The sequence below is a fragment of the Corvus cornix genome, chromosome 1A (genome assembly GCF_000738735.6).
Source record: "Corvus cornix cornix isolate S_Up_H32 chromosome 1A, ASM73873v5, whole genome shotgun sequence".
In the NCBI taxonomy this organism is placed as follows: Eukaryota; Metazoa; Chordata; class Aves; order Passeriformes; family Corvidae; genus Corvus; species Corvus cornix.
In genome coordinates, this window is record NC_047057.1 from 53,336,988 (window position 1) to 53,349,139 (window position 12,152).

General features: G+C 37.3%; 1 protein-coding gene across 2 annotated transcripts in view; it reads right to left on the reverse strand.

Annotated features, from left to right (window-relative positions):
- POLR3B (RNA polymerase III subunit B) overlaps positions 1-12,152 on the reverse strand; it is a 72,829-nt gene that overhangs the window by 16,026 nt on the left and 44,651 nt on the right. For both annotated transcript variants that reach the window (XM_010410477.4, XM_010410478.4), the window contains exons 20-23: positions 11,564-11,773; positions 9,557-9,715; positions 8,004-8,121; positions 7,372-7,514 (exon numbers count right to left, since the gene is read on the reverse strand). In XM_010410477.4, coding sequence (XP_010408779.2) covers positions 7,372-7,514; positions 8,004-8,121; positions 9,557-9,715; positions 11,564-11,773 — 630 coding nt within the window. The remainder of the gene's footprint in view (positions 1-7,371; positions 7,515-8,003; positions 8,122-9,556; positions 9,716-11,563; positions 11,774-12,152) is intronic.

Genomic DNA, 12,152 nt, shown 5'->3' on the forward strand with positions numbered 1-12,152 from the left:
AGCAGTACCAGGCAAGCAAACAGCTGCAAAAAAGCGATCAAATGAATTAATCCATGTAAGTGGAATTATCACTTGCAACTGGCTAATACAACAGTAAAGGAGTGGAGGCTGGATTTAAAACAGCCCCAAGTTCCAAGCCCTCCTCAAGTATGAACTGCATTTCACAACTGAGCTGCTCAACTACTCCCCATACAATATTCATAAATAAGGCACACTCAAACTAGGAGGCTGTTTTGCTCTGTGGTTCTTACTAGAGGTTAGTATTTCTTAATTGTTACTGATTTAGACATCACATGAAAATTGATCCCCAGCATTCATAAGAGGACATACAAAATAATTTGGTTTCATTCATTTCCCTCCCTGTCGCAATTTTTATATGCTGCATCTGAAATGAAGCAATACAACTTGAGACTAAATTCTATACTGCAGTGGGCCTGAATGGCTCTCACCTATACATTCTGATGTCTCATCTGGGACCAGAATCAAGTATTAACAACCAGAAAAGGCTGCAGCCAAAACAAAAAACAAAATGTGTTTTTTAATGTGGATTAACAAGAGGGTTATGTGCTTGAGCAAGAAAGCATCTAGCAACTTGCTACATCTCATTTCGTTTCAATTGAACAACAAATTAAATTTAAGAAAAAAACCTTTTGTGTATAAATTTTGTAATGTCACCTTAGAGGGAAAATCAGTGAAAATGCTAAGAAATTCTTTTATGATATCAAAAAGAAGGAAAAAAAAAGTGGATTAATAAGCATGGCAGCTTAATGCAAGGGTAACAGTTTAAATTAGAATAACCTTAAATCAGACATCCACAGTGGTTTAACATGCAAGTATAAAACAGCCACAGGCAGTGTTTTTCAATGCTATTGTATGGCAGCCAATAAATGACAGCCCCCTGACTACGCTTGATGGCCCCCAGCCCCACACACGCTATCAGCATCAATGCTGACAGCATCTCAAACCCATGTACCTCCACAAGGCACTGACAGCATAAAGAGCCCCTCGCCCCTGTACTTTTGTCTGAGTTTCTTTCCCTAATCAGGAGAAACTCAGGTTTCCAGAGCTGGTACCTTTCGTGTGGCTGCTTTTACAGTTTGCTGACAAACACGAGCGCAGCCAGACTTGTAAAACCTCGGTTCGGCGCAGAGGGGGAAGGGGGGCGGCTGGGAGGGGGCAGGGACAGAACACAACAGTATGGGAAAGTTTTTCACCAGGCCACGATAAGGTGCCTTCTATACACACACACGCCAAATGAAAAAAAAAAATCATCAAATAAGTCAAAACAACCTAATATAGAAAACTAATTACTACCAGCAGGAGGGACATTAGAAGCAAAGGAGACGATGTGAATAGAAGCAGCAGCAATACCAGTTTCTATCAGCAAGATAAAAAGAAGCGCATTACTAAACGTGCTTGTTTACTTATTCTAATGATACGGTAGTAAAAGAGCTAAAACTGACTTGAAAGGCATCTATTTTAGCTTTGCCAGTTTGCCAGAATTTGGAAATACTCTTGAGAAATAAGACTACGTCACATAATTAAGCAAAGTTGTAGCTGTAACACAGCAGTGTATGTTACGGACAAGTGACAGATTTGCAAAAATTAGTAAGGCTGAACAAAAAATGTACAGCTGCTTCAAAACTCTCTAATTACATACTGTGTTGGCTAACTAAGCATAAAAGAAGTCTTGAAGAAAAAAAAGTGCTGCATCACATAAGCTTTGTTCAGTATTGAATCATTCACTGATCTATCATATCACTTGCTACATCCCGTTTGACATAAGAGGTAAAGAACAGAATTAAAATTAACAGATAAATAATGCATAAGTAAACTTGATTAGTTTTCTTATTAAAAACATCACTCTAAATGAGAGGAGGTGCTAGAAGACAATACAGTTTGTACACTGCTTTCCCATGAGCTGCTGAATGGTCTGATGTGATAAATTTGCATAGTCTGAAGCACACAAAGAGCTGATTAATTGAAACCCTTACAATGCTTCTGGAAGCAGCTATTGTAAAACAATAACCATAGGAACTTTACAAAATACACATGGCTGAATGAGTCAAGAGCTTAATAAAATGTGTTTTCAGGATACACTATTTGGAAACAGAATTAGAGATTTTTATTCTGTGCCATAAAATGCTAAATCACCCTAATTTCAGAGGTTCAGTTGAGGATTTACTGAAAAGGTCAGAAGGTTACCTGTTTGCTGCTTGAGATAAAAAATGCAGTTATTTTCTTCTTAAGACAGCAAGCTAAGCAGCAGTTTTGTTAAAAATAAATAGAAAAAACAGTATGGGAAGTTTTAATGGCATTCTGACATTTTCTCAAATTCAACTTCTGAAGATAAAAATATGGCAAGAAATCCCTACCTTCAGTGATGCCTAATAACTACTAATCATCCCGCATTCCTGCAGTCGATTAAGAGCAAATTCCTTTTAATGCCACTTCAACCATTTAATTGCTATAAAACCACTGATGCTCTATTAGAGATAAAGTACTAAGTCTGACTTATAACATGGGGGGAAATGACACAAGTAGCCATTTAGAACTAACATTTCATTTTAAATGTTCTGCTTCTCCGTACTGTACAAGTGCCCACTAAAAGGAAAAAGATAAATTCATCTCCACTATGAAATTAGGCAAGCAGATGGCAGATGATCAAGCTAGTAAAAATTTCAGAAAGTAAGCAAGGTCAGACTTGCTTTGGTAGACAAGTGGTATTGTCATGAAGTTTATGTAGTTGATAATGCTGTGAATGGATTTTGTTTTGACACTAAAGAACACGGTTCATTTAGGAAAACAAAGACCACCTTTCATGAATTTAAACTTGCTTCCTTGTCTTTAGAGTTGTTTAAGTGCAGATACTTCAGAAAGGTTTAATCCTTTATCTTAGATCTTCAGCTATTAAAAAGCTTCTGTTTGCCAGTTCAAACAATCTCTTGCTTAAATACAGTTTTTCCACTCCTCAGGAATACTGTTCAGTATTGCTGCTTAGTTCTGTGATCTACAGGACCTTTGTTGGAGGTGTTAATCCTTTTTCACATGAGAGACTGAGAAATGTTCTTTCAGAGAAGTGTTATATTGCTTTTTTTCACATCAAAGGAGCCCAACTTTTTCCTCATTGTGACTTGTAGCAAAGCAAGAGGAAATCTGGAAATATAATAATTTACTTTGTATGGAACTCAGATGAAGCTTCTTTAGCTTAACAATCCTTTTGCCTTCTGTGCTTTGAAAAGTGACTTTGCTTGAGGAATACAAGATTAAAACAACAAAATAATTAACCAAAAAAGTTTCTTTATCCTTCTGGAAAATATATGATGCAACACAGTGAAAACAAAGTCCTGCAGTTCAGGACAACTACCAGAGAGGATTTATCTGTGAGACACTAGAAGCTTACTGACTTTACAGGCTATAGAGACAGTCCCAGACCAAAAGATCTTACTGCAACATCCAGTTTGAAGATTAATATTAAAATAAAGCAAAATATTTGCATTTCAGAAGACAACATGGTGGCCTCATTTGCTTGGGTTTTTTTTCTTCTCCCCATATACTTCTTTCTTGAGAGGCACTGAAGGACAGGCAACCTTTTCCAGTCATCTTGGGAGGAGTGTACTTAAACCACGGACGCACGTGAAAAGAGGGTGTGGTGGACAGGCCAGAAGTGGTGACCCTTGCCAATACCATGTTGACATGTGAGAGGACACAAGGAAGGCAGCAAATACAGAGGCAGTGACATAGATCTGTATTATTACAGAGGCCTACAAAATCTACCTACATATTTAATGAAAGGCTTTTCTGTAACAAAAGGCTAAAGCTGGTTTGTGAGATTTAATCTGTTGTATCCCAGACGCTTTCTAATTCCCTTACTCTGCTTCCTTCTGCTCCAGTGACAAAGCACAGCTTTGAAATACTTATCAATTTGGAATACAGCAAAAAGCCCATCAAAAAGTTTGAGACGTGGTTTGTGCAATTTCTTATTTTGCACATATTTCATTATTTAGAACCCACCACTACTACGATTCCCTGAAATCAAATCTCATCTTCACGCATTCCTTCTAGAAAATAAAAATATTACACGAAAAAGACTGCAATGCAGATAGACATATGCTTTTCCTCCTTCCCACTGAACCAAGGTACTTGCTAGTTTAAGCTCATTACATGTTTAAGTGGCCCTATGACAGGCTTAAAGATAACAGTCACAAATTAAACTTGAAGTGGTAATCACCTGCGTTCAGACCAAGACGAGAGAATCAATTCAGAGCTAATTACAAATTCTCTCAATAGAAAAAGTTAAACTGTTAGTATTATAATTTCTGTTTCATGATTGTCTATATTCTTCTGATATGACTGATCCTTGCCCAGTTTGATGTCAGAGGATGGTACTAGATGCAATGTTAAAAAGCTCTCAAAGGAGATTCTCCCTTTCCTTTTCATGCCTTTTCTCCAGTCCTGCTATTGTCAGTATTGGCTTCCTCATTGTACAGTTAAGCTGCAAAACAGTGAACTCCACTGTTCTTGTCAGTATTTTTTTCTTAGTATCTACCAAAAGTTATCTTCTCCTTTCTCCTGTTTAGTGTTACATCTTTTTCTATAATGCACTACAAGCCAGTGAACTGAGAGGTTTATTGCCAGGAAGGCTAGTAAATGAGTCCTAGCAAAATGTAATAATTTGGAATATGATCACTCCTCTGATCACAAGGGATTACTACAGATTGATGTACAGGATAGCTACAGGCACATGCCTGCAAACTCTGTAACAATGTAACTCCGTTGCAATGTTCCTGCTCCTATCTCCAAAACCAAGCTGAAAGTGACATTCTAAATAATTGATGGGTTTGGCTTATTATTACTATAGGTCCCAAGCACAGACACTGGGTGATCAGCCACTGTTAACCTGATGAAATGCCAGGCATAATTATAGGTGCCCTTAAAGTTTCCTACAGCATTTAGGATATTGCTTTTCATCACCCTGGGATTTCCACAGGTAGTTGCTTGCTCTAGGCTGTTAGATGTCTTATGTTCCTTTTGTCATATGGAAGGCCCTTAGCACCCTAAAGCCATACTGCAGCCTACCTGACACAATTCTGCCTCCTTCTGTCATTCTTCTCACTCGTGGGTTCTACATTTGTGGAGCACTCTTTTTATTAATTTTTGGAGGGATATGAAAATCAGTTCTATTTACATTCTGTTCAACTATTTCAATAGGTGCATTTTAATAGCTTAAACTAGGAGAAAAACCTAACCTGCTTAAATTTTTCATGCAAATCCCTGCAAATATTTATCATGATTAACCAAGAGGCTTCTTTAATATAATTCACAGGCTTTTTTAAAAAATTCTAATAAGAAAATTTGTCCTGCACAGTACTGATTGTACTGTTATATAATAACTTGCTGCTAAAATGCTAAAATGCATACCACTTATAAGGAGAAGGGTCCAATTAGACAAAGCTACATCAAGAAATAGGTGCTGCTCTAACAGTGCTCACAGGCTTTTAAGCACTGCACAACTTCACCGTGTATGAGACTAAATAAGTATTTGAAAGAGAATCTACACAAAATTTTCCTGGAGGAGGATCTTCCTTAAGAAAAGGAAAGAATGGGGCAGTTGAACCATTCCAATTGCTCAACTCTTTCTGTTTGCCTCTAAAGCTAATGATCTTCCTCCCCTCACTTACCAAAACTATCCTACAAGGCTGTAGGGCAAGAACTTGACTCAATTTTATAAGGAAAGTCAAGTATGCACTGCTGCATCTTTACTTTTTTAAAACCTTCAACAGTACTGGTTTCCAAATCACTTGGGGACTCTGTGGGAACAGCTTTGTATTTTTAGATCAAAAGCCATATAAAATCAAGAAAAATATTTCAATGCTTATCAGAAGAGTTTCTCTTCCTTAGTAACAACAGAAACAAAGGAAGTATTCCCTGAGAACACAGAGCTTCAAAAACCAGTTTTGTGGGTCTGTGGAAAAACACTGTGGAATTACAAGTGACCTGGGAGGGAGCTGCAAGTACTGAGAAAGTATTAGCAAGTATTAGGTACTCTTAACAGATAACACACAAACTTGAAGCAACATCTAGTAACAGCTGTCATTGTGATCAACTACTGCCTTTTGCACCCATTTTACCTCTTCTGATTGACAGGTTTGCTGTAGATAGATGTCTGACCACCTAACCTGGACACTACAGAAATGTGGATTACTGTGGTTAGCTCTGTATCTCATGACAAGGATGCAGCCTTTCACTTCAGTTACACCTGGCCAGTAGTTATTAAGACAGGATCACAAGGGGTGTACAGGCTGCAGTAGAAAGGATTTGGTAATATCAACCTCTTTGCCTCTCCATCACATCTGACAAGAGACCAAGGAATGTTCTCAAGCCAAAATAAGACCTGAACATTTAACAACGCTCAGGTAATAGCACGGCACATACACTAAGGCAGAAGGTCATGCTGTGAATACTACAAATCTCGATTTTCCAAGACTACAGAATGATGAGAACGTGTCAAAACCTGTCCCACACTGACACCAATAGGAACAAAACATGCTTTTAAGTTGGTTACAGTCAGACTGTTTTCAGTCACTTCTTTCTTAACACTCTTCCAACTCTTTTGAGATTCAGAGGATGATCTGAGACTCATATTTTTTTACATTCAGGTCAAAGGTAGTTCACTGCTTTTTTTCAGCAGATATGGAAGAAGGTTCCTGATTTTCATTTTCCTAGTAACATTAGAACTTGAGAACTGCATGCCACCAACAGCTTCCTAGTAGGTACTCATTTTCAGGTTTTGGTTTGAAGATCCAGAGGTGCTCCAGATCACGTCCCAGGTGTATTTTTAAAAAACATTCTCCCTTTCTTTCTGCTCTCTGCTGGTGCACTCCTAGTTGTGTTCCTGATTTGCTTCCCTTTTACACCATGGTCCTGAGCTATCTACCTGCAGTCTTGCCTTTAGAGCAGAACGTCTGTACCGACCTGCAAACACCTCAGTTTCATCTCTCATCTTTTCTGTCCATTCAGAATCTCTCCAGTCTCTCCCTTGATAACCCACTGACAAATCTATCACCTAAACCCAAATTCTCACTTAGGAAAAAAGCCCAACCAAACCTCAAAACCTGTTCTTGTTTAAAATGGGCAACTGCTGTATTTTCCAGATTCATAGATCAACTGAGAGTTGTTTTTGCCAATACTTCTCTGTTTCAGTAACATCATTGCTAAATTAGGTGAACTTAATCAAAAAAAGGGATACGGGCTTCTATCACTGTATTCATAAAAGATCTGAACCAATCAATGGAAACACACATGATGATATTATGTATGTATAGTAGGCATATACAACATGAATTTATTTTTATTAAATGTGTCCTTTACCTTTCTGCCCATGACGACTGCTAAATTTATCTCCAATTTCTGGACGTCTGGTTTGCCTCAGCAACATTTTGATCAAGAAAGCATCTTCGGCATTTGATGAAATCATTACTTTTTCAATGTAAGAATCAGTGGCGCCTTTGTAGCTAGTAAAAGAAGCCAGAACATTAATTTTATTTCGATGAACCAAACAAGTTACAGACAACTATCTGTATTATACTATCTTGGTAGGCTCCTGACCAAACTGTAATCTTTATGGAACTTATATATGGGGAGAAAAGATTTTATATATATATATACATATATATATATATATATGTTTATGTATATATGCTTACATATAAGTTCCAGAGTATAGCATATTTCTGGAAAAAAAAAAAAATTAAGAGCTACAATAGGAACTAAGGGAGAATTAAGCTGAACTTGTAAAGAACAAGGTATATTTTTTTTCACATGGGCTCTTCTTGACAGCAAAAACTTTCTCATATATTGCAAATTTCTTGATCTTCCATTAAACAAACAAAAGCCAAATATAGTTATAGTCGAAGAAGGGAGTTTTCTAGAATTGAATATTTTCTCAAACACCTCTCTCCTTCATGTAATTTGCCCAGCTCTAAAGTTATATTGTAACATACGTTACTGGCACATCTTTGTACTGTGGCTGCTGAGGCACACTGCTTCCTTCCAGAGGTGTCTGGGTCACAGTTGGCATAGATTTGTTCACAAGGACTTGCTTATTTTCTACTTTTTCACCTACAGAGAACAAGAAGAAAAAGCACCATGAAAATGTGTCTGTGTTAGAAATATATTTCAAGCTTTTAAAAAAAATGTAAGATGGAAGACAAATTGGGAGGAATATGCCCAAGAAGTATGCTCTGTTATTTTATTAAATATTAAATGGTAAGAGAATCACTAAACCAGCTTTCTTTGGTAAACCAAATCCGAACAGCTAGCATGCTGGGTGCACTATGAGAACAGCTATTCACCATACCCTGGGTCAAAAGACTGCACAAAACCATCTGAAGTCATCTGCTCTAAGTATGGAGAAAATTAACAGGGAACACTTTAAATGACAAATTTTAGAAATTCACACCTAAATTTGGGACAGCCCACCATTCCACAGTGAGCTGTGCAAGACTACTCTCAATCTCTCCTTGCATTTACATATTTCTATTGATACTGGTGTCATACACAGCTTTTCCCTGCTCCATTCCCCTATCCTGCCCTTTATATTGAAAACCAGATCAGTAAGATGCCCAATGATACAACTGCACACCAAGTACCTACCTCCCACCTCCTCCACTAAATTACACTGAACTTCAGCCTGTTTCTCTTCTGTCCACATGAACTATCTCAAATAGGTTTTTACCTACATGCTGAGAACAGTCTCAGTCTGGAGTCCAGCCCAGTCCTATCTATCCAATACTTCAGAAGATTCTTGCCTTTTTTCTTAATTAACTTTGAAAGCTCCATTGTGATGTGTTGAAGAGCAAAATTGACCCAATTGTGCTACTATAATGGAATTAAGTTTAGTGCCCTTTAAGACACATTTCTTACTAGATCTTAGCAGATCTATTAAGCCATTTTCTAACTAAAGGATGACAGTATGGGAGGATTCTTTCTCAAATCTATTACTGCTGAAAAGTCATACACCTATCTTTGTATTTCTATTTATTTATTTTCTTATCTCTCTCAAAACATCTTTCTAAAGTGTTAAAACCACAAGGTTTTACTTCCTCAAACAACTGCATTCACTGATATCTTGCTAGGAGATTTTGATACATGAAATCAAAATAATAAGAAATCTATCTCTATCCTTATGGAAACAACAGTACATGACAGACAAACAGGAAAAAGCTACGGTACTAAAAACTTGCCAGTTTGGGAATATAACAATACAAATTCTAACGCTTCAGTAGATTCACATTATTGAAGACTTACTCTTCTACTTAAGTATAAAGCTACCTTTTTTCATGCATAAACCACTCCCACCCCCCACCAATGACTGGTAACATGCTGCTTTCAGGAACCAACTTTTTAAAATTTTCCATTACAATGGTGTCATCTTCAAGACAAAAAAACTCCCCAAACGCTAAGTATAAAACAAGGTGCACAGGAAATACTGACAGAACATTAATTTCCACTTAGACAATGACCATGCCATGAGTGAACATACAGTCTGACCTACCTGGAGAGCAGATACCATCAGCATCTAAAATCTCGTGGCGCCAGATTGGTTTACGGGTAGCTGCATCCAGCATCGGCCCCATCACTTTATCAAATGTCTGGTTTGTGTAACGCTTCAGCGTACACTTGGCATTCTTGTACACAAGACACCTCCCGAAACCTAAAATGGAACACAAACTCATCTGCCTAGGAGTTCAAAGATCCTTTAGAACACATGATCAGAATGAACCAAGAAGTCTGATCCACCTGCTGAGCTACAGAATATGAAATATTTTTCATTAGTTAGATTATTCATTAGCTTGAATATGCATAATGTTGTACATGGGTACCTAGTGGTGCACAATTTAAACATCAGATCATGTATGCTGCTTTTTTTTAGATACTGCACTACAGTCTAATCCTGAACTGTGCTAATCTGCCTCTGTATCTCTGCACATACATGCACACATCATTTCTCTTGAATCGTTTTTGTGGTCTCCAGGAAGATGTAACATGGGAGAGGAGACTGTAACAGGGGGAGAGCAGCACCCCTTCCTTTCATGAGGTCTAAGAAACCTGAACTTTTACTCGTGTTTGTGGCTGGCATAAGATAGCCTACCAGGAAAGTACTGACCAAGTGTTTAGTATAATCAACCCATTACTCTTTTTTCCCTCAGCTGAAAGAATTCTGAATTACCTGTTATTATAAAATAACAGGTTTTGGGCTTTAGATGAGAAAAGTAGAATCTCTGGAATTTCTCTACAAGTACAGCAACTAACCACAATACTAAAGACTTTAATCACATTTAGAATTACAGAGAGCCAAGAGCAAGGCTTGCTAATAATCCTGCATTATTTTAGTTCATTTGAAAGATGGTTGTGGCCACATACAGTACATCTATATCTTTAGATTATGTCAAGTAATTCCTGACAAGCACCACAGTCCCTGTTAAATGTTACCAGTCTACCAGAAAAGAAAACATTCAGTTTTAAATCATGCCTGTTGTTGTTTTAGAAAAGGAGGCATAAATTAAATGCAGCAGACATTAATGCCAAAGATACATGTCTAGGAATACTATTATTGCTGCCTAGCAACTAGGAGGAAGGGAGCTGGGCAGGGGGGGAATAAAGTGATGGAAGAATCTGATTTTGGCCACCCGAAACTAAAACCAATTTGATCACTGCACTACGCCTGCTCTCATAGGAATTTATTTAGAAAAGGGAGAGAAGAGAGACTAAGTTTTCAGGCAACTCTCCTCCAGCCCTCAGCAGCATTAACACGAAGTGCTGAAGAAGTGTAGAGAGCGCGAGACAGGCTAGACCTACACAGACATGGGCCCCTGTTAGTTAACCTTCCCTTTGGTACTTATGTACTTTTAGTACATACACTGCACCACAGATTTGGTATTTTAAGGAAGCAGGTTAATTAATTTGGCTCTGCATAAACACTAGATTATTTTGCTTTAGACAATACTATTATTTTCTCTCAGAAAGTAGGCAATACTGCTATTGCACCCTCAGAACACCAAGTTCCCAAAGATACAAACTGCCTCGGGTTGTATTCCTTTCCTAAATACATTCACAAGTCTAATTTCATCTACTGCTTTTGTTACTGGTGGAAATAATGAGACCTCTCTGTTAGTAATGAACAAAGGTTCAGGCAACCATCTAAAAAGCAAGCCCAACAGAACAGATTAACTCATGCCTTATGCTTTTGGTAAACTAAGTACTTACACTTTTTTATTTGAGGTCAGAAGTTAGCCTTTTTGTCTTATAATATCCTGACTCAGAAGTTTATATGCATGTTGGCAACTTCACCACACTATTGTATGCATGGAGTTACAATCACTAATACAGAAAACAAACAAAAGCATTCAAAGCAGTTTGGGAATTCAATTTCTTAACTGGAGATCTAATGCTCGTAACTGCAATAAAAGTTACTAAAGGATAACACAAGGAGAAAACAAGTTTATAAGAATATGTATTGGAACACACACTGGAGAAGTGGGAAAAAGTTGATGGATCTTACCTCTGTCCAAAGAGGCCTTATTTAAGACAAGAGCATCTTCAATATCATAGCCACTGTAGCTCATCACAGCGACTGTGGCATTCTGTCCAGCAGGGAGTTTCTCAAAATCTATCAGTTCTATTGTTTTTGTTTTTACCATTGGCTTCTGTGGATAGGCTAGCAGATACATCAGAGTATCTATCCTGTTTCTTTGGTTGTATCCAATAGTACCTGCATGTAAAAGAAAAACAAAAGCAGTGAACATTAGTGACTATTCTAGAAATGTTTTGGGTAAAAAATCACCAAAAAGCAAATTAATTAAAATCACACAGAAATCCTTCAAGAAAAGAAGGGGAAAAATAATAAAAGAATCCAAACCAAAACAACTTTACATTATTATATTTAAATAAATATATAAGTAGTTTCTTAATTTAAGCTTCCAGAAGAATTATTCATTTTCGCTTAAAGAGGAAAAAACTAAACATCAATAAAAAAAGAACAATAACAAAAGAAATAAAAGCTGTTTGACTAAATGCAAATAAGATGGTTTTTTTTAATCACAACACTGAATCCTGCAAGTATGAAGTTTCCTTTTATTGTTCTCATAGCC